Below are 23,504 nucleotides of genomic sequence, written 5' to 3'. Positions count from 1 at the left end.
TGTTAATAGTATATATGCTTTTGTGTGTGTGACTGGGTCATATTATAAAGCATTTCTTATTGTGGGAAACTGTCAAAAATGTTCAAAAGTGGGCTGGATACAGTGGTTCAGGCCTCTAATTCCAGCACTTGGGAAGCTGAGGCAGGAGGATCACTTGAAGCCAAGAGTTAGAGATCAGCCTGGGCAACACAGCAAGACCCTGTCTCTAAAAAAAGAAAAAAGAAAAAATTAGCCAGGCATGGTGGCACACACCTGTAGCCCTAGCTGCTCGGGAAGATGAGGCAGGAGGATTGCTTTAGCTCAGGAGTTTGAGGCTGCAGTAAGCTATGATCATACCACTGCACTTCAGCCTGGGCAATAAAGTGAGACCATGTTTCTTTAAAAAAAAAAAAAGTGTTCAAAAGTCACTGCACTCAGCAGAGTCACTATTGGTCAGTTTTGTGGTAGTGGCTGAAGCATTCTGTTGCCCACTTAGAGTCTAGGATACAATAACAGAAGAGAAACCCTCCTCCTTTTGCCTATAAGGAATTATTTATAGCATCAAACAAAAGGACCTAATCTTAGAAGGGAAAAATCTGTATGTAGTCTTTGTGAACACTAATTAAAACCCTCATTTTAAGCACATAGGAAAGGGAAAAATAAACAAGGAGACAATTTGTACAAACTGTACCCTCACTAAAAATAATACAAAATCCAGAAATATTTTGCTTAGGCAAAATTTTTCTGCCTTAAGCTTAAGAATCCTTTTTGAGGGTGCCCAATCTCCACAACTGAATCCTCCAAAATAGACTCGAAGGTACAGAATATGTGATTTCAGGTTAATGAACTTATAAAATAGAAGAAAGAATATCAAGAACAAAGCTAAAAGGTTAACAGACACTGTGGGGGCTTTTGTAAGTTGACTGATTTAATGGTAGATTTGACTGTGCTTAATGGAAACTTACAGTCCTATAGACATCCTTCTAGTTCCTTGAAGCACTGGTAACACTTCCAAGAAATACCTCACTCTTGATCACAAAAACTTTGACCAAACATTTATAAAAGAATAAACACCAATGCTTCTGAAACTCTTCCGAAAGATTAAAAAGGAAGGAACACTTCCCACTCCTTGTAAGGCCAGCATTACCCTGATACCAAAGTCAGACGAAGGTACTACAAGAAAACTATAAAATACTGTTTATGATTATAGATGCAAAAATCCTCCACAAACTAGCAAATTGAATTCAGCAGCATATGAAAAGGATTGTACATCATGACCAAGTGGGTTTTATTCCCAGAATGCAAGGATGGTTCAACATACAAAAATCAATCAATGTAATAAACCACATTAATAAAATGAAGAAAGAAAACCCACATGATCATCTCAACTGATGCAGAAAAGCACTTGTCAAAATTCAATGTTCTTTCAGGATAAAAACACTGAATAAACTAAGAATAGAAGGAATTTCCTCAACATGACAAAGGCCGTATGTGAAAAACTGACAGCTAATATCATATTCAATGGTCAAAGGCTTTTTCCCTAAGATTACAGACAAGGAAAGGATGCCCACTTTTGTCACTTCTATTCAATCTAGTACTGGAAGGTCTACCCAGAGCAATTAGGTTAGAAAAAGAAATAAAAGGCATTCAAATTGGAACGGAAGAGGTAAAATTATCTCTGTTCACAAATTACATAATCTTATACATATAAAACTCTGAAGAATCTACATATAGGTGGGGGCAGTGGCTCATGCCTGTAACCCTAGCACTTTAGGTGGCCAAGGCAAGAGACTCACTTGAGGCCAGGAGTTCGAGACCAGCCTGGGCAACAGGGAGACCCTTTCTCTACAAAAAAAAAAATTTTTTTTTAGAGACAGAGTCTCACTTTGTTGCCCAGGCTAGAGTGAGTGCTGTGGCATCAGCCTAGCTCACAGCAACCTCAATCTCCTGGGCTCAAGCGATCCTACTGCCTCAGCCTCCCGAGTAGCTGGGACTATAGGCATGCACCACTGTGCCCGGCTAATTTTTTGTATGTATATTTTTAGTTGGTCAATTAATTTCTTTCTATTTTTAGTAGAGACAGGGTCTTGCTCAAGCTGGTTTTGAACTCCTGACCTCGAGCAATCCGCCCACCTCGGCCTCCCAGAGTGCTAGGATTACAGGTGTGAGCCACTACGTCCGGCCCACAAAAAATTTTTTTTAATTATTTTATTTTATTTTTTGAAGTAGTATTTTAAAGCAACAAAAAATTTTTTTTAAAAAAATTAGCTGAGCTGTGCGGTGTGGCTCACACCTGTATTCCTAGCACTTTGGGAGGCCAAGGTGGGAGGACTGCTTGAGCTCAGTTTAAGACCAGCCTGAGTAAGAGCAAGACCCCGTCTCTACTAAAAATAGAAAAATTAGCCAGGCATCATAGTGCATGCCTATAGTCCCAGCTACTTGGGAGACTGAGGCAAGAGGATTGCTTGAGCCCAGGAGTTTGAGGTTGCAGTGAGCTATGATGTCACTACTGCACTCTACCTGGGGTGACAGAGTGATACTCTACCTCAAAAAATAAAATAAAATAAAATAAAATAGGAAAATAACATGGTTGGCAAGAATGTGGAGAAACTGACACACTTATGTACTATAAGTCTAAATAGTACAGCTGCCAAACAAAACAGTTTGGCAGTTCCTCAAAAAGTTGAACATAGGCCGGGCGCTGTGGCTCACGCCTGTAATCCTAGCTCTTGGGAGGCCGAGGCGGGCGGATTGCTCAAGGTCAGGAGTTCAAAACCAGCCTGAGCAAGAGCGAGACCCCGTCTCTACTATAAATAGAAAGAAATTAATTGGCCAACTGATATATATATAAAAAATTAGCCGGGCATGGTGGCGCATGCCTGTAGTCCCAGCTACTCGGGAGGCTGAGGCAGGAGGATCACTTGAGCCCAGGAGTTTGAGGTTGCTGTGAGCTAGGCTGACGCCACGGCACTCACTCTAGCCTGGACAACAAAGTGAGACTCTGTCTCAAAAAAAAAAAAAAAAAAAAAAAGTTGAACATAGAATTACCTTACCATATGACCTAGTAATTCTACTCCTAGATATACCCAATAGAACTGAAAACAGAGACTCAAACAGAAAGTTGTATACCAATGTGCACCAAACAGCAGCATTATTCACAATAACCAAAAGGTGGAAACAACCCAAATGTCTTTCAACAGATGAATATTTAAACAAAACATGGTATGTACACACAATGAAATATTATTCATCCAAAAAACATAATTCTGATGTATGCTTACAATATGAATAAACCATGAAAACATTATGCTAAGTGAAATAAGCCAGACAAAAAAGGACAAATATTATAAGATCCCACTTATATGAGATACCTAGAGTAGGGAAGTTCATAGAGACAGAAAGTAGAGTAGAGGTTACCATGGGCTGAGGTTGGGAGAAAATGAAGAGTTATTGCTAATGGGTATAGATTGTTCGGGTGATAAAGTCCTGAAAATAGATAGGGGCAGCAGTTACACAATATTGTGAATGTATTTAATGTCAGTTAACTATGCACTGAAAATAGTTAAAATGGTAAATTTTATGTTATATATATTTTACCACAATCAAAAATTTGTTTAGGCCAGGCGTGGTGGCTCACACATTTAATGCCAGCACTTTGAGAGGTCAAGGTGGGAGGACAGCTTGAGGCCAGGAGTTCAAGAACACCCTGGGCAACATAAGCGAGATACCATTGCTACTACAAAAAATTTCAAAGTTAGCTGGGCATGGGTGATGTGTGCCTGTAGTCCCAGCTACCCTGGAGGCTGATGCAGGAGAATCACTTTAGCCCAGGAATTCGAGATTGTAGTGAACTGTGAGCATTCTAGCCTGGGTGACAGTGCGAGACCTGGTCTTTTAAAAAAAAAAATTAAAATTTTGTTTAAAAACTAATAAACTTTGGGTTTTCTCATGGGAGAACATTGTGTGAAATGACTGAATTAGGTTTTCATAGCTCTAATCATTAACTAAAAGACCTGGAGGACTTTTATAAATCCCTCTTTTACAATTTCTAACTTTGGGTACAGAGTCTGTTCCTTTTGTTTCAAAGTTTAAAAAAATGAGTTAAATATTTACAAGTCCTGAAATATGTTTGGGGAAAGACAAATGAAATTTCCCCACTTGTCCAAGCTACTTCCTCAGTTGACCAAGCTGTTTACTTTAGCCACCTTATCAATATATAGATGTTTTTGGTTTATACAAACATGGCAATGACCTATGTATATGAAAATATAGGCTTTGGAATCTTTTCAACACTTACTGGATTGGGGACCAATCATAAATTGTTTAGCCCTTCTGAATTGGTTTACTTATTTTCTCAGAGGGGAGCATCTTCTGAAATATAGTATAGGTACTCTATAATGTTTCATAAAAATACAATTATTACTCAAACTGACAAAATAAAAGATTGATAACTTATATAAATGTAAAAAAATTCTCATAGCAAAAGCCATGACACATTGAGGGGAAAAATTTATAACTCATACCTAAGTTGAGCTAATGAACATAATAAAGGGCTTCTATAAATTAATAAGAGGAGGATTAATAACCTAATAGAAAAGTAAGCAAATAGGCCGGGCGCGGTGGCTCACGCCTGTAATCCTAGCTCTCTGGGAGGCCGAGGCGGGCGGATTGCTCGAGGTCAGGAGTTCGAAACCAGCCTGAGCAAGAGCGAGACCCCGTCTCTACTATAAATAGAAAGAAACTAATTGGCCAACTAATATATATAGAAAAAAAAAAAAAAAAAGTAAGCAAATAAAAACAGAGATAAAGGTTGGTGACCAAAGATTTTTCCCTTAAGCATATAAAAAGGCAAACAACCTTACTCATAAGTGAAATGTAAATTAAAACTATACTGAGGCAGGCACAGTGGCTCATGCCTATAATCCTAGCATTCTGGGAGGCCGAGGCAGGAGGATCACTTGATCCCAGGAGTTTGAGATTGCAGTGAGCTATGATGATGCCACTGCCTTCTGGCTTGGGCGACAGAGTGAGATTCTGTCTCAAAAAATAAAAAACAAAAAACCTCACAACTATACCAAGAAGCTATTTCTACTTATCCTACTGGCACATAATAAGACATTTGATAACAGAATGGGTTGGTGAAGGTACAGGGCAGGGGTAGGGAACCTTTTCATGTTGGAAGGCCACATTAATTCAGCTGCAATCAAATAAGGCCACATTCAAGAAATTCAGTTGGATATACTTAAAAATGTACATTATTTTATAAACATCTAACTACAATTTACTTAACAATTTCAAAAAATGAAAACTATTTGTTAATCTTAAAGTTAACTAACTTTTTAATGACTTTGTTGTGTCTGCTTTTTGTTAGAAACCATCTGAATATTCAGTTGCAGCAGGGAGGTCTGCAGTTTCAGTTGATCCTCTAGATGGGTATCAGACATTCATGACCTTAAGGGCATCTTGATTTGGGTTAGGTAGGAGAGAATACAGTTTTGCAGCAATCAGTGGTTGAAAAGCAAGAAAGCATTTTTCAGGTATGTTGTCAAAGGCGTGGGTATTCTACTACATTTTTCCACATTTCAACTGGATCTTTCTTAGCATCAAACAATGACTTTAAAATGTAATCTACTGAGAACTCAATTTCATCTGTAGTTCTTTAGATGCCTTGGTGATATCAACTAAGTGGGACTGAAATGCTAATTTGAGTGTGACACCATGATTCTCAAAGTCAGTGAATCTTTCATAGTATTCTCCAATTAATTGGTCTACAACAGCTGCGTATTCTTCAAATGATTCACATGTATCATCCTGCTCATTAATAACCTTTGCTAACTGGAGAAAATGTTCATCTGAAATTTCCTTTTGAAGAAGTGTTTTGAAAAAAGATGGCTTCTTTAGAAATGCTTGGATTCTTTTGCCACATACCATATGTATACTTTGTTTTACCTTGCAAAAAAATACCCAAATTGTTTTGATTTGACATGGTATAACACAGAAATGCTGCACTCCTATAGAAATCTTCTTTCACTAATTCACATCACTGATTCTGTTCTTCATAAAATCTAACTATCTGTTCTCACAGAGATAGTATTTTGGCTGACACCTGTCCCTGCAATAGTCAATGCACTTTAGAATGATAGGGCAAATCCACGCTGAACATCTCATGGTTCAACTTTAGCATGTTACAAAACTGACAATGCCATGTGCAAGTGTTGCATTAGCAGGAACATAGTTATATATGTTGCAAAGTGTCACTTAAAATAGTAGCTTTAGCACAGAGATTTTGCTGATGCAAGATACAATGAAATGAGAGCATCTGGATCTGTTAATACTTTTTTTTTTCTTTTTGAGACAGAGTCTCGCTTTGTTGCCCAGGCTAGAGTGAGTGCAGTGGCATCAGCCTAGCTCACAGCAACCTCAAACTCCTGGGCTCAAGTGATCCTACTGCCTCAGCCTCCCGAGTAGCTGGGACTACAGGCATGTGCCACCATGCCCAGCTAATTTTTTTCTATATATGTTAGTTGGCCAATTAATTTTTTTCTATTTATAGCAGAGACGGGGTCTCGCTCTTGCTCAGGCTGGTTTCGAACTTCTAACCTCGAACAATCCACCCGCCTCGGCCTCCCAGAGTGCTAGGATTACAGGCGTGAGCCACCGCGCCCGGCCAATACTTTTTTTTTTTTTTTTGAGACAGAGTCTCACTCTCTTGCCCAGGCTCGAGTGCTGTGTTAGCCTAGCTCACAGCAACCTCAAACTCCTGGGCTCAAGCAATCCTACTGCCTCAGCCTCTTGCATAGCTGAGACTACAGGCATGTGCCATCATGCCCAGCTAATACACACACACACACACACACACACACATTTATATTTATATTTTAGTTGTCCAGCTAATTTCTTTCTATTTTTTTAGTAGAGACTGGGTCTCACTCTTGCTCAGGCTCGTCTCGAACTCCTGACCTAGAGTGATCCTCCCACCTCGGCCTCCCAGAGGTGGATTACTAAAGGTGTGAGCACCTGACCAAATCTGTTAATACTTTTTTTTTTTTTTTTTTTTTTTTTTTGAGACAGAGTCTCGCTTTGTTGTCCAGGCTAGAGTGAGTGCCGTGGCGTCAGCCTAGCTCACAGCAACCTCAAACTCCTGGGTTCCAGTGATCCTTCTGCCTCAGCCTCCCGAGTAGCTGGGACTACAGGCATGCGCCACTATGCCCGGCTAATTTTTTATATATATATCAGTTGGCCAATTAATTTCTTTCTATTTATAGTAGAGACGGGGTCTCGCTCTTGCTCAGGCTGGTTTCGAACTCCTGACCTTGAGCAATCCGCCCGCCTCGGCCTCCCAAGAGCTAGGATTACAGGCGTGAGCCACAGCGCCCGGCCTGTTAATACTTTTTAAAATCTGTGCAAAATCTGTTCATTTTTTTCTGTCATGGAAGGCACACTGTACATACATTCACTAAATGTACCAAATGGATTCCAACTTCATGACATTTATCTTGAAAGTTGTTTAAGATATCCATTCTCCATGTTCTGTTCACAAGCGTGCCCAAAGTGAGTAACTCTTCATAGCAAAGAAAATCTTGTTATGACCTGAATGAAGTATAAAACCTGTACCAAGTCAGTAGTATCAGCTGATTCATCCAAAGCAATTGAATAATATGTATTTTCCTTTTGAAGTACTACATGAAGTTATTCCATTAAGTTGAAGGCTAATTCATGCTGCCGATGAGTTATGGTTCTCCTCAATAGAGGCATTTGTTTGTGCTTTGAAATGTTATCGGAGTCTAAGCATTCTACAACTTCAACAATGCATTCTTTCACAATTTCTGCATTACTGAATGGATTCCCTTTTTTTCCAAGTATATGAGCTACTTTTTAAGTTGCTTATTTCCAGTAGCATTATTTCCAGGTCTTATTACTGCTTGAAAGAACTGCCTTTGCTTTTGCTTTTCATCCTTTAATTTCTACAATACATCCTTTTGTGCCTCTCCCTCTAATTTAAAATATTTGTGTTCCTTATGAGTGTTATAATGCTGATGAACACTGAATTTTGTTAATGTTGATACTGTAGTATCACAAAGCAAGCAAATCATCTTTAGCAGAAACCAGATAATATTGCAATAATTCCCAATCCTCATTAAAAAATCTATTTTCTTCCTTCAGTGTTCTCTTGGTCATCTTTGACATGATGGGCTGTTAAGCAGACATAATTAAAAAATACTGTCGAACTATGCAACTAATCACAAATTCCAGTTCAAAAGGAAACACAGTGAGCTGCTGTCAAAAGCTGGTAACAGACTAGCATATTCGACCCCCATAAACTCTCACCAACCAGCCTTGCGCAGTACTGGCACCAGTCAGGCAGGGAAAGTTAGAACTAAATCATAAGCACAGCAGCCCTCAATTTAGCCTTTATGGCTTACTAATGTTCTATTTGTGCCAGTGAGTCTGGGAGGATTATTTGGTTGAAACTTATTTTATTCTTTGGTATTTTAATTGCATTCATTTTGAAAATTAAATAAAAATATAAAAGATGAACTAAAAAGTATTAATAAAAATAAAAGAATTTGTTCTGTAAAATTTGGGGTCAATCAAAAGGCCCCACTTAAGGACCTAGAAGGCCACATATAGCCTTAAGGCCGTAGGTTCCCCACCCCTGGTATAGGGAAATAGGCACTCTCTTATAATGCCAGCAACAATGTAAACTGATAAAACCTTTAGGAAGAACAATTTGGCAATCTTTCACTTCGAGGAATGTAAAGACATTCTGTAAATAGGTGTGAAAAGACAAATGTAAAAAGCTATTCACTGTACCTGTTAACAGGTAATGGTATATCTATACAATAGATCATTTTATAGAATATTTTATGGAATATTCATTCATTCATTCATTCATTCATTTATTTTTTGAGACAGAGTCTCGCTTTGTTGCCCAAGCTAGAGTGAGTGCTGTGGCGTCAGCCTAGCTCACAGCAACCTCAAACTCCTGGGCTCAAGCAATCCTGCTGCCTCAGCCTCCCGAGTAGCTGGGACTACAGGCATGCGCCACCATGCCTGGCTAATTTTTTTTTTTTTTTTTTTAAACAGGGGAAAGCGCGAACGCAGTCCCCCACTACCACAAATTATGCAGTCGAGTTTCCCACATTTGGGGAAATCGCAGCGGTCAGCACATCCGGAGTGCAATGGATAAGCCTCGCCCTGGGAAAACCACCTTCGTGATCATGGTATCTCCCCTGCCAGGTAAGTATATGCCTGGCTAATTTTTTCTATATATAATAGTTGGCCAATTAATTTCTTTCTATTTATAGTAGAGACGGGGTCTCGCTCTTGCTCAGGCTGGTTTCAGACTCCTGACCTCAAGCAATCCGCCCTCCTCGGCCTCCCAGAGAGCTAGGATTATAGGCGTGAGCCACTGCGCCCGGCCAGAATATTCCTTTAAATAAAGATTTTCTAGGCCGGGCTCGGTGGCTCATGCCTGTAATCCTAGTACTCTGGGAGGCCGAGGAGGGCGGATTGCTCAAGGTCAGGAGTTCGAAACCAGCCTGAGCGAGACCCCTATCTCTACTAAAAATAAAAGAAATTAATTAACCAACTGAAAATATATATAGAAAAAAATTAGCCAGGCATGGTGGCACATGCCTGTAGTCCCAGCTACTCGGGAGGCTAAGGCAGTAGGATCACTTGAGCCCAGGAGATTGAGGTTGCTGTGAGCTAGGCTGACGCCACGGCACTCACTCTAGCCTGAGCAACAAAGTAAGACTCTGTCTCAAAAAAATAAATAAATAAATAAAAAAGATTTTCTAAAGAAGTTCTTTTATATTAAAGAATAATCTCCAAGATTCAATATTACAAGGAAGAAACAAAGTACAGAATGGTATACATAATCTGCTAGTAAAAATAAGGGGAAACATATATGCAACTGTTTATAAATACACAGAATAGCTCTAGAGTGAAAGCCAAGATACTGGTAACTCCAACTGCCCATACAGAGGAAAATTGAGTACCTAGAAGAGAGATTTTTCACTATGTACCTTAGACATTTTGAACCATATGAATGTATTACTTATTCAAAAATAATGATTATATTAAAATTTCCATTCTACATAAAATCCACAGATGCTATTAAATACATAATATGATTATCAAGGACTTAATTTGTTTCATACTTTTCCTCTTGCCTAGGCTTTAGATATGTCTCCCCCTGCACCCCTCCAAAAAAGAGCCAGATATCTATCTTTTTAAACAGAGAAGAGCTGTTTGGGTATATTTATCTAAGTCTATCAAAAGTCAAGATCCAGCCGGGCACAATGGCTCACACCTGTAATCCTAGCACTTTGGAAGACCAGGGCCAGAAGATGGCTTGAAGCCAGCAGTTTGAGACAAGTCTGACAAAGAGCCAAACCCTGTCTACAAAAAATAGAAAAATTACCCAGGCATGGTGGTGTGCACCTGTAGTCCCAGCTACTTGGGAGGCTGAGGCAGGAAGAGCACAGGAGCCAAGGAGTTTAAGGTTGCAGTGAGCTATAATGATGCCACTGCACTCTAGTTGGTGCCACAAAGCAGGACCCTGTCTCCAAAAAAAAAAAAAAAAAAAAAAAAGCTAAGATCCCTGGCAAGAAGTAACCTTGGAAGGCCAAGCCAAAGAATTACCACCAAGCCACCAAACCACAAAAGCTTTAGTTTAACTACTGAGTCTAAAATTAAGTAATTTATCTCTCATTTCAAAGCTTAGCACAGTGGTGCATGCTTACAGTCCCAGCTACTTGGGAGGCTGAGGTAGGAGAATCACTTGAGCCCAGGAGTTCCAATATAGTATCCCTGTGAATAATCCATCTTCAAAAGAACTCAGAAAAACAGACACTGGTTTTGTCACCTTACACATGGCAGACATTAGAAAATTACTATACTATTTTCCTGTGTTTTTTTCCCTCTAAAAAAAAAAAAAAAAAAAAAAAAAAGAAAATTACTATACTATTGTGTTTACAGAGAAAATTATATAAATTATAGCTATTTTAGGCTCAGTGTGGTAGCTCACACCTGTAATCCTACCACTTTGGGAGGTCAAAGTGGGAAGATCACTTGAGCACTGTAGTGAGACCCTGTGCCTGAGCAACATAGTGAGACTCTGTCTCTACAAAAAACAGAAAAATTTGCCATGCGTGGTGGCATGTGCCTATAGTCCCAGCTACTTGGCAGGCTAGGGAGGCAAGAAGATCACTGGAGACCAGGAGTTTGAGCTTGCAATGAGATATGATGATGCCACTGTACTCTATCTACCCCAGGCAACAGAGTGAAACCCTGGTTCTTCCTTTAGTGAGAACTCCTGGTCTAAAAAAAAAAAAAAAACTATATATATATATATATATATATATACATATATATATAGAGAGAGAGAGAGAGAGAAAGAGAGAGAGAGAGAGAGAAGGAGGAAGAGTGCTATTTTAGAAGCCATTAATCACATGTGAGACATCTAAATTTCATATAGACCTGGATTTAAATGTCTACCCCAGTATTTGTGGCCATAAAACACTGGAAGTGCTTAAGCTCTCCAAGCCACATCTATAAAGGTATGACTAATAATTCACATTTCATAGATTGCTAGGAAAAATTAATGAGCTATTAGCAAAGTGTCTAGCACAGTGCTCAATAAAATGTTTTATTATCAAGAAACAGTTACCACAACTCATTAATTATTTTTAAATATACTTTTTAAGAAAAAGGGTCCTGCTGTGTTACCCAGGCTGGAATGCAGTGACATGACCATAGTTCACTGCAACATCGAACTCCTGGGCTCAAGTAATCCTCCTGCCTCAGCCTCTGGAGTAGCTGGGACTACAGGAATGTGCCACCACATCCAGCAAATTTCTAAAAACTTTTTTGTAAAGCTAGGGAATCTCACTATGTTGCCCAGGCTGGTCTTGAACTTCTGGCCTCACGCAATCCTCCCCACTTTGGCCTCCCAAAGTGCTGGGATGAGAAGTGTCAGCCACTGTATCTGCCCCTTAAATATATATTTTGAAGACTTTTTTTTTTTTGAGATGGGCTACAGTGGCATGGCGTTAGCCTAGCTCACAGCAATCTCAAACTTTGGGCTCAAGCAATTCTCCTGCCTCAGCCTCCTGAGTAGCTGGCATTATAGGCATGTGCCACCACACCCAGCTAATTTTTTTCTATTTTTAGTAGAGATGGGATCTCGCTCTTGCTCAGGCTGGTCTCAAAACTCCTGACATTAAGCAATCCTCCTGCCTCGGCCTCCCAGAGTGCTAGGATTATAGGCATGAGCCACTGTGCCGGGCCTGAAGACTTTTGATATGCTGGTTATTTAGTATTAACCTCTCTTGGATTTTCCTCAGCTTGTATAAATGTTAAAGTCAAATTGATTCAAAGAAAACATTTTTGTTCAAAAACACTCAAAAAATATATACAATTGTTTTTTTGAGACAGAATCTTGCTTTGTTGATCCTACTAGTGTGCAGTGGCATCATCATAGCTCACGGGAATCTCAAACTCTCAGGCTTAAGTGATCCTCCTGCTTCAGCCTCCCCCAAGTAATGGGGACTATAGGCATGAACCACTGCGCCTGGCTAATTTTTCTATTTTTAGCAGAGATCAGGGTAGGATTACAGGCGTGAGCCACCGCGCCCAGCCTGGATATAACTAATTTATATCTGTGAAGATAAACATACTTGATATATAAAAAATAAAAGATCTCAAATGCTTGCTCTTTCTTCACTGGGTCTGAAAATTAATTTTTCTTATTGTATGTTTATGATCCTGAATCTCCATCATGGTCCATCCTGCATAAGCCTCAATCCTAAGCCTACATGGGCACTTTACGGAACTTTTCAGCCTTTGGAATTATTTATCCTAAATATGTTTGAGGTATACGCATGCTTCCCAAAAGAGGATTCATGAGTTACCCAGTGTCCCAGTATAAAAGAGAAAGCTCAGTATTATCTACCTCCCTCCCCCCCAATGCCCATAAGTGGATTAATTATAATACCTCATTCATGACACACTCTCATGGCTTTTTTTTATTCAAATATAATAAACACTAGTGAAACCACTATCCACAGGTGCAACAGAACACTTGACAATAATATTTACCTCTCTGTTTCTCCTGTATACCAGCCTCCTGCCTACCTCATCCAGGTAACCACTTGAATGTTGTGTTTATCATTCCCTTGATTTAAAAAAGGCATACTTTAAAGCAGGCTTTTCTGCTTGTCATTTACATATAGAACTGAAGACGCTGAGGTCATGTCTAGAGTCCCTGTTTACTGTTGAATTAGCAATTGCCCTACATTCAGGATCAGCATGTCACTGCACAGAGCTTAGAAGTGGCAGTGTCAGTTTTCACTGCAGCAGCAGGTCAGGCTATATTTAACATGCATCCTGTTCTGTGCTGAAGAGCTACAGCTGTGGCTCTGTTAGTTTGTGAACAAAGGAAGACAAGTGGGAACTGGGGGACTCTAATGGAACATTGTAACAGGATTCGGTTAGCTCAATTACAAATTAAATGGACCTGTATTTAAACGTCTAAGACAGACTAGTTTCACAATACTATAATCTCCATCCCCTCTTTTTAAACAGAATCACTACCACACTGAATATAATCCCAATTAAAATGTTTAAAACACAGCTGTGCTAATTTCTACATTTGTCATAAAATCAGCTAATATAATGTTGAATCATTTGGTCTAAAAACTGGGGCATAAACACCATAAGGTGCAGAAATGTTTAGGAAAAATTGCAGTCCCAGGCATACAAACTGTAATATATGAGTAAAAACTCATTGATAATTTGATAGCTATAGAACATAAAAGCAAAATAGTCTTGAACTATGCCTTGGTTGAATAAGTATATATTACAACCTTCCAAGGGAACTACTTGAAAGAGAACACTGCTTAAAGGTCAGTGTTCTACTGCTGTTATTACCCCAAGGAAAATCCCCGTAGAGAGAACTCTGTACTACTCTGAGACAGAGGAATGCTTTGGGGACTCTTCTGAGCTTAGACAGTTGATATGCCAGGCCAACAACATGTCGATGTAACAAAGCAAGGGTAATTATAAAGTTTAGTCTTTGGTTCCCCTCCAAAAAAATATGCAAAAACCCATGGCAGGGAGTGGAGCAAAGATGTCACTTTGCACAATTATGACTCACTAAACTGAGAGTACAATGGAGCTAAGAAAATGCCCTGACCACTCCAGATATACTGATATACTAATAAAGTCTTCTGAACAGGGAAGGTGACAGTCCTAACCTACACTGAGCTGGCTAGAATGTGTTCCCTTTTGCATACTGCACTATGAAAAGAAATCTAAAAACATCAAAGTTCAAGCAGAGGAGAACTTCCGTGTTGGTAAGTGAAGGATAAAGTTGCTGGAGAGTTTTTAAGACTGGGAAAGAGATCAAGGTTTCACACATGTGAAGGTCTATTACAGAAGGAAGATTAAATCTGTTCTACATGACTCCAGAGACATCAGAGTCCACATAAAACAAGAAGGGCAGCTAGAACTCAAAAGACTCTGAGATGTTCCAAAGAAGCTAGAGTGGAAGGGACACACTCTTCTACAATATCACTAAGAATATGAGAGTGTGAACTCCAACATGAAAGAGGATGGAGTAGAGAGCCTTTGAAACTTCATCTAATACTGAGAATCTATAATCTTAAGATTGTTCTAGCCCTCCTCACAAACCAAGGCTCTATGGAAAAATGGCATTTTCTTTCATGTATTCTGTCTGTTCTATACCCACTGTAAAGCTTCAACCCAGACTGATTAGAAACATGATTGCAGATATTGGAAAAACTTCTAGAGTCAGGGAACTTGGGTTTTAGCCTTTATTCTGCCATTAACTAATTTACCCTAGATGAATACCTTAGGCTCTGTGTAAAACTCAGACTCTTTATCCATAAAATTAAGGAACTATATTAGAATATATCCAGTCTGTAATAACTCCTGCATTTCTGAGCTGAGGTACACTAATATTTTCTCTATCACATATCACTAAATTTACAATACAATTAAGATGTTAATGTCCACATTTCTTCTTCTTCTTTTTTTTTTTTTTTCATGCAATAGGGAGGGTCTTGATACATTGCCCAAACTGGGTGGCTTAAAGTCACATCTTCCTGCCTCAGCCTCCTGTATAGCTGGGACTACAGGTATGCACCACTGTGCCTAGCAATGTCCACATTTATAAATATAACAGTCAACTAAGACTTGAATGTTTCCTACAAGACTCCATCTTACTTAAAAATCTCAAAAATAAAAATAATTTTTTGTGTTTTAATTTTTAATTTGGTTAAAAGGGGATAAATAAACATAAAACAGAAATAGGATTAACAAAAGTTATCAGGATTAGATGAGAAGTATATTTAACTAGTATAGCACTCATTTTTTAAAAATTACTTATGTTCTCTGGTTGTAGAGTAAAAATTACTTTGGACTTAATATAGAAAAGTTAATATAAAACCTGCGCTCAGCCTAACTGCAAAGTTCATTTTAATTGCTTCTAATCCTTTGTGGTATGTAATATGACTTTAAAAAAAAGAGAGAGAGATGTGATCTCATACATTGTTGAGGCTGGCCTTGAAACCCTGGGCCCAGTCTCCTGAGTAGCTAGAACCACAGGCATATGCGACCACGCTCAGCTCTATGACTTACTATTAAAGTTAACCAGAAAGGACAGATTCAAGTGTTATGGAATTCAGGAACTATGAGATATGTGAGTTTTTGAAATTTTATTTTATGAATTTACACTAAGACTTTGCAGAACTTCAGGATTTTCTAAGCCTCTAAAAATTTTACCTTCAAAGGCAAATCCAAATACCATAAACAATGAATCAATTGGCAAATATCAGAAATTCATTTTGGAGCTCAAGTTAATCATCAAAAATTCAATTTGTAAAAATCATACAGTCGGCTGGGTGCGGTGGCTCACGCCTGTAATCCTAGCACTTTGGGAGGCCGAGGTGGGCGAATTGCTCAAGGTCAGGAGTTCGAAACCAGCCTGAGTGAGACTCCATCTCTACCAAAAATAGAAAGAAATTAATTGACCAAGTAAAAATATATATACAAAAAATTAGCCGGGCATGGTGGCGCATGCCTGTAGTCCCAGCTACTCGGGAGGCTGAGGCAGTAGGATCGTTGAGCCCAGGAGATTGAGGTTGCTGGGAGCCAGGCTGACGCCACGGCACTCACTTTAGCCTGGGCAACAAAGTGAGACTCTGTCCCCCCAAAAAAACCAAAAAAAAACATACAGTCGATAATCTGAGGTATCCAGGAGTAATGTTAATGTTAGTTCCCCCTCCCTTTATTTATTTATTATTTGTTTGTAGAGATGAAGTCTCGCTCTTGCTCAGGTTGGTCTTGAAATCCTGAACTCAAGCACTCCTCCCACCTCGGTCTCCCGGAGTGCTAGGATTACAGGTATGAGCCACCAACCCTAGCCCTATTTTTAAATTTTTTAAACTTTTTAATTTTTTTTTTTTTGAGACAGAGTCTCGCTTTGTTGTCCAGGCTAGAGTGAGTGCCGTGGCGTCAGCCTAGCTCACAGCAACCTCAAACTCCTGGGCTCGAGTGATCCTTCTGCCTCAGCCTCCCGAGTAGCTGGGACTACAGGCATGCGCCACCATGCCCGGCTAATTTTATATATATATATATATCAGTTGGCCAATTAATTTCTTTCTATTTATAGTAGAGACGGGGTCTCGCTCTTGCTCAGGCTGGTTTCGAACTCCTGACCTTGAGCAATCCGCCCGCCTCGGCCTCCCAAGAGCTAGGATTACAGGCGTGAGCCACAGCGCCCGGCCGAACTTTTTAATTTTTTTAGAGATAGAGTCTTGCTATATTGCCCAGACTGGACTTGAACTCCTTGGCTCAAGCAATCCTCCTGTCTCAGCCTCCCAAGTAGCTTGTACAGGCACATACTATCACACCCAGCTCCTTTCCTCCTCTTCTTTAATTACTGTTTAGCATCACTGAACTTCTATCAACTCCCCTGATGGGTGGCAATGAGAGAATTCAATAGCCAGTCCCTGTCCTCTGTGGGGCTATAATCTGGGAACTTTTCTTAATCCTGTGCCCCACATAATGAATGGAGCAAAAATGAAATTGCTTTTACAGCCACCCTCATCTCTCCATATTTTCTGTTTTTGCAACATATCTCTACATATTCAAAAGATTTCAAGTATTCAAAAAACCTTTCTAAAAATTCTAATTTGTTGCCTATCCCACCCCATACCCCCAAATCTCTCAATCCGTGGTAAATAAGAAAGAACAGGTTCTAGCTTTAGTCTTTTTTTAGAAGTAGAAATGTCTTCCTTTTTAAAGAAAAAGAGCTGAAATACCCTTCCAGACCTGCTCGATGAATCTCATATTTTCAGTTATATCACAAATGAGTGATAGGTCATCACTCAAGGTCTCACTCTTTGTTTCAGTGTGAAAAGTACTATGAATAGTTAGTACAACTGCCAAAAGAAGAAATAGGCAATATTTTAAAAACTGATGTTAAGGAAAAAAAAAAAGTCAAAGCGTATTTGGGAGAGTCTTTAGTTTTTTCAAATCTGATTTTCATAAAAGTAGTAGCCTCTCTACCTCCTGGCTTCATCATTAAGTAGACAGCAAAACTTATATCAGCTGTGCATAAAAAAAAGCACAGCAAGATATCAGAACTGTCAAGTATTCCCAACACAAGTATGACATATCAGATGCAGTGTGAACATGTGTTTATATTATCTAGGAATTAAAAAAAACCTTGAGGGATATCCTTTAACACAGGGTTCTAGCCACTAGGGCCTGCTGTTCTTGGGAGGCAGCTACAATGCCATAAGAAGAAGACTAGACTAAAAAAAAAAATCTGAATCCAGTCTTAGCTCTGCTGCTTACTAGTTGTGTGACCTTTGGAAAGTCCAATTCTGTAAATGTCACGATGTACCTCATAGAGGAATGGTTAAGAATTGGGTTAGATAATGAATAGAAAAATGCTATGCGAATTTCAGGTGTTACTCTAATTTACACATATACCTTCTGTTTACACACAAATGACTTCTTCTGTACCATTTGCACCCTACCCCAGGCACAGATAATCAAGCTTTCCCAGATACATCTCAGTTTCTGCACATATTGCCTAACTTGCCCTCTGATCCTCATTTACTGAAAACATACACAGTTGATCCTTAAACAACACAGGTTTGAACTTGAGGGTCCACTTACACGTGGGTTTTTTTCAATCAAACGTAGATTGAAAATGCCGTATTCTTGGGATGTGAAACCTGATTATACAAAGATCCTATGGAGGGCTGACTTTTCTTATACTCTACAGGACCAGCTGCAGGATGTACATTTGGTTATACGTGGGTGGTCCTGGAACATATCTCCCATTTTTACCAAGGGACAATTTCCCTCAGTATCTGTAGGAGATTGGTTCCAGGACTCCACCCCCACCCTCCCGAGGATACCAAAATACATGGATGCTCAAGTACTTTATAAAAATGGTGTAGTATTTGCATATAACCTATGCAAGTCCTTTTGTATACCTTAAATCATCTCTCAATTACTTATAATACCTAATACAGAGTAAATGCTATGTAAATAGTTGTATACTGTATTGTTTAGGGAATAATGACAAGAAAAAATGTATGCATATGTTCAGTACAGATGCAACCATTCATTTTTCCCCCAAATATTTTCAATCCGCAGATGGTTGAATCAATGGATGTGGAACCCACAGATACAGAGGCCCAACTCTATTCATCCTCTGAGACTCAGCTCAAATATCACCTATTCATGGAAGCCTTGCAGAATCCTTCCTGTGAAATGTTATATATCATTGATCTTTTAATGTGCTTCTTTTATACCTTTGTTGTGGTGACTCAGACCTCTTGCACTGTATAGTCTGTACTAGTCTGACTGGAAAACCCCAGGAGATAAGGTGCCACATCTTATTTACCTTCCTTGCTCCCTCGTGTTTGGCACTTGGGATTTAATACCAGCTTTGCAACTAAGTAGTGAACTCAGCCTGTCCAGACCTGTGATAGAAGATAGTTGGTCTTTAATTATTTTCCTACAGTAGAGGAATACAGAATCAGAGAGAGAACGAAAATTCTATATCCGTGTTTCAGAATCTTTAGAATTTTCATATTGGATGATAGTTATAGGTAGCTTTCACTGAATTCCTATTTAGACACAATTTCATGACCATATAAATGATAAAGCCAAGATTAAACTCTAAAATTGTTATATAAAAATCTTATTTGGAGGAATTTTCAATTATTGAGATGACTAATATTCCTGAGTTCTCAAATTAATTTCATAAATACTCAAATTTATATACCAACTTGCTACATTTACATAAATAGCCTCTTTTTATCCTTGTGCCAACAGCTGCAGCAGCAGCAACAGAACCAGTACCATCTTGTACCAACACCACTACTTGACTCAGCAAGCTGGCAGGGCTACAGGGGAGCAGGTTCTTTACCTGTGTAAATCTCCTCAAGGACAAGAACTCTATCTTAATGCATTCCTAATATTCCCAACATCTAGCTCCATGTCTTGCAAATGGATAGCATTCAGCAATGTTTACTGAATTAATGTCCCTTAATTCCATTCTCTAGATACTATGATTTCACTATATGTTCTGTAAGAAAAGATGCCCTGGTCAACAACAGATATTAGTAGTAAAATAGACTTTAAAGTATGGATTTTCATATCTATTCTCAAGGTTATACATTAACATGTATTTCTAATAACAATTTATTTAAAAGCCCAACCATATACCTATAAGCAATCCAATGGTAACTATTTCATGACTCTTAGAGAAGAAAGTTCCTGAGTCATCACTGTTCATCAAGAACACATAGATGAACTTACCATCATCTAATGTGATGTCCTGTAGACCAATGGTTGCAAAGTGAGGCTCCTGATCTTCAGGTTCAGGTTTAATGCTCACAGTTGCCCCATCAGGTGGAAATAAAGCTGGATCACACAAGCTTTGACATATTAAGGATGAAGATGCAGAAAGACCTCTCTGGCCTGTATTCTGTGCTTGAGTTGAGTGCTCTCCAGAATGCATTCTTGTGTCTGGAGATGGTGATGAGGCAGTTCCTGAGCTAGGAGATTGGTAAGGCATAGGCTGCAGTTGAGGAGATGGTGGCCCAGAGAGTGGTGAACTAGCCAGAGGATGAGAGGTTGCTGAGGAAGCTGTTGTAGCTGACCCTGGATGTGAAGGACCGTATGTAATAGGCTGTAACTGAGAGGAAGGCTGACCTGTGACCTGGTCAGCCACTGGAGAAGAAAGAGATCTTTGTCCTGTATTTGAACAATGGTATCCCATTGACTGCAGATGAGGCGGGGCATGCACAGAATGAGGTGTATGTGCTAAGAGATGTCCTGTTGCGCCTGAATTTGAAGAATGAAATGGTATGGATGACAGAGGTTGACAGCCAAGATTTACTAAACTAGGAAGAGCTACATCCTGCTGAAACAAAATTGGATCAAAATCTTCATTAGAGGCAGCATTAATAGGAAGACAAGTTGGTCCATTGTACACAACATTAGTTTGCATAGGCTGATAGGAAGACCCCACAGGAGGTGTTGGTGTGACTTGAAAAGGCTGGTGTACAACTGGAGAAGGTATCATATGTTGTTCTTTACCAGCACTCTCATCCCTACACTGCAACTGTGGCAGATGGGATGAGGTTACCATGGATGCATATGCTTGCTGGATGGGACACACCAAACTTCTGTGTGTTGACAGTACACTGTCATGTGGGTGCCCCGGATCAGAGGCAGGCCTCTGGGTTTGGGCAGGATGAGGCATAGGCAAAGATGGAACTGAGGTCAAATCAATCTCTTCTCTGCGTTCTTGTTTCATCAAAACTAGAAAGAAAATGATTAAAGCAGATGTTATTACATAATACATAAAATAATTATGATAGGCCTTCATTCTAGGCTACTCAACTATATGCATCCAAGCCAGAGGGGGCAAACTCAAACAACTTCAGGTAAGGCAGTTCATGTAAAATATTGTGTGTGTAGACATACATACATGTGCACACATGTCTTGTGAATACATAGGTATCTCTGGGAAGACTCACAAGAAACTGGTAAGTGCTAGATTTACTGCTGGGAAGGGAAACTAAGTAACTAAAAGACACAGACAGGGGGGAGATTCACTTTTACTCTATGTACTTTTTTGTGCCTTTTAAATGTTTTTAACTGTGTATGTACTACATATTGAAGAATGATTTTTTAACCCCCCCCAAAAAATCCTACAGTCTAATAAAGCATTGAATTTGGGGATCCCTGCTCCGAAACATTCCAGTCAACTGGTTTTGCATGTCACATCACATATATCAGAAATCACAAATTTGACATTCATAGAGCTTCTGGTTTACATGTATCTCATTTGATTCCACATCACCATGGGAGGATCAAAGGTAGGGCTAAAATCCACAAAAAGCTAATAAATTCAGCAAAGTTGCAAGACACAAAAATCAACATGCAAAAAAAAGCTGTATTTATATAAACTGATAATAAGCAATTCAAAAGAAAACAATTCCATTTACAATGACATCAAAAATAACAAAATACTTAGAAATAAATTTAACCAAGGAGGGCAAGACTTATACACTGAAAACTAGAACACTGCTAAAAGAAACCAAAGATCTACATAAATGGAAAGATCTTCCAGGTTCATGGATTGAAGACTTAATATTGCCAAGATGACAATATCTCAAAGTGATCTTCCGATTCAATGTAATCCCTATCAAAATTCCAGTGATGTTTTTTGCAGAAATAGAAAAACTTAGCCTAAAATACACACAGAATCTTAAGGGACCCCAAATAGCCAACACAATCTTGAAACAGAAAAACAAAACAAAGTTGGAGGACTCACACTTCCTGATTTAAAACTTTACTAAGGGCGGGGTGTGGTGGCTCATGCCTATAATCCTAGCACTCCGCAAGGCTGAGGTGGGAGGATCGCTTGAGCTCAGGAGTTCAAGACCAGCCTGAGCAAGGGTGAGATCCCATTTCTACTAAAAATAGAAAAATTAGCCTGGTGTCATAGCATGTGCTTGTAGTCCCAGCTGTTAATACTCAGGAGGCTGAGGCAGGAGGATCACTTGAACCCAGGAGTCTGAGGTTACAGTGAGCTACCATGATACCACAGTAATGTAGCATAGGTGACAGAGTGAGACCCTATCTCAAAAATAAATAAAACAGGCCGGGCGCTGTGGCTCACGCCTGTAATCCTAGCTCTTGGGAGGCCGAGGCGGGCGGATTGCTCAAGGCCAGGAGTTCAAAACCAGCCTGAGCAAGAGCGAGACCCCATCTCTACTATAAATAGAAAGAAATTAATTGGCCAACTGATATATATATAAAAAATTAGCCGGGCATGGTGGCGCATGCCTGTAGTCCCAGCTACCCGGGAGGCTGAGGCAGAAGGATTGCCTGAGCCCAGGAGTTTGAGGTTGCTGTGAGCTACGCTGACGCCACGGCACTCACTCTAGCCTGGGCAACAAAGTGAGACTCTGTCTCAAAAAAAAAATAAAATAAAATAAATAAAACAAAATAAAATAAAATTAGGCAGAAAAAATTACTATAAAGCTACAGTAATCAAAACAGTGTGGCACTGGCATAAGGATGGACATAGAGAACAATGCAGAAATAAAGCCTCACATATTTGGTAAATTGATCTTCAAAAACAAAGGTGCCAAGACCATTTAATGAGGAAAGAACAGTCTTCTTTAACAAATAGTGCCGGGAAAGCTAGGTATCCACATGTAAAAGAATGAAATTGAATCCATACCTTATATAATATACAAGAATTCAAAATGGATCAAAGACCTAAATTTAGAGGCCAAACCATAAAATTCTTGGAGGAAAACAGGACAAAACTTCATAACCTTGGATTTGGTAATGGTTTCTTAAATCAGACTTCACCAAAATTAAAAACTTTTGCATACCAATAGACACTATCAAGAGAGTGAATGCAAAAAATATTCCCAAATAATGTACTGAAAAGAGTTTAATATTCAGAACAAATAACAAATCCCTACAACTCAACAATATTAGAGCAGATATTTGAATGTGACCCTAGGATTGACTTAGAGGGAGATATACATGCATATGTGAATCTATGTGTGTGAAGATATGCTGGCTCTTTTCTCTAGGATTGCTAATTACAAAGACCAAACCTAGAGATGCCATCTAGTAAGAGCTTACCCCAGAGTAAAGCCAACAGAAAGAAATGCAGTGCTAAGAAGAGAAAGGGCTGGGCACGGTGGCTCACGCCTATAATTGTAGCACTCTGGGAGGCCTGTAATCCTAGCACTCTGGGAGGCCTGTAATCCTAGCACTCTGGGAGGCCGAGGTGGGAGGATTGCTCAAGGTCAAGAGTTTGAAAACAGCCTGAGCAAGATCGAGACCCAGTCTCTACTACAAATAGAAAGAAATTAATTGGCCAACAAATATATATAGAAAAAATTAGCTGGGCATGGTGGCGCATGCCTGTAGTC

At 39.4% G+C, this 23,504-nt stretch overlaps 1 protein-coding gene and 1 non-coding gene across 6 annotated transcripts in view; both read right to left on the bottom strand.

The window, feature by feature from the left end:
* Window positions 1-23,504, bottom strand: part of NFATC3 (nuclear factor of activated T cells 3) — a 117,678-nt gene that overhangs the window by 14,508 nt on the left and 79,666 nt on the right. For 4 of the 5 annotated variants that reach the window (XM_012742321.3, XM_012742329.3, XM_012742320.3 and 1 more), the window contains one exon: window positions 19,855-20,862. The exons of the other annotated variant lie outside the window; for it this stretch is intronic. In XM_012742321.3, coding sequence (XP_012597775.2) covers window positions 19,855-20,862 — 1,008 coding nt within the window. The remainder of the gene's footprint in view (window positions 1-19,854; window positions 20,863-23,504) is intronic. 5 annotated transcript variants of the gene reach the window in all.
* On the bottom strand, window positions 9,064-9,227 carry LOC142862968 (U1 spliceosomal RNA). The gene has a single exon (XR_012913861.1). It is a non-coding gene; the product is annotated as a U1 spliceosomal RNA (small nuclear RNA).

Source organism: Microcebus murinus, chromosome 20 (genome assembly GCF_040939455.1).
Source record: "Microcebus murinus isolate Inina chromosome 20, M.murinus_Inina_mat1.0, whole genome shotgun sequence".
NCBI classification, from domain to species: domain Eukaryota; kingdom Metazoa; phylum Chordata; class Mammalia; order Primates; family Cheirogaleidae; genus Microcebus; species Microcebus murinus.
The sequence above is the reverse complement of the archived record's forward strand: the minus strand, read 5'-3'. Positions and strand labels throughout refer to the sequence as shown.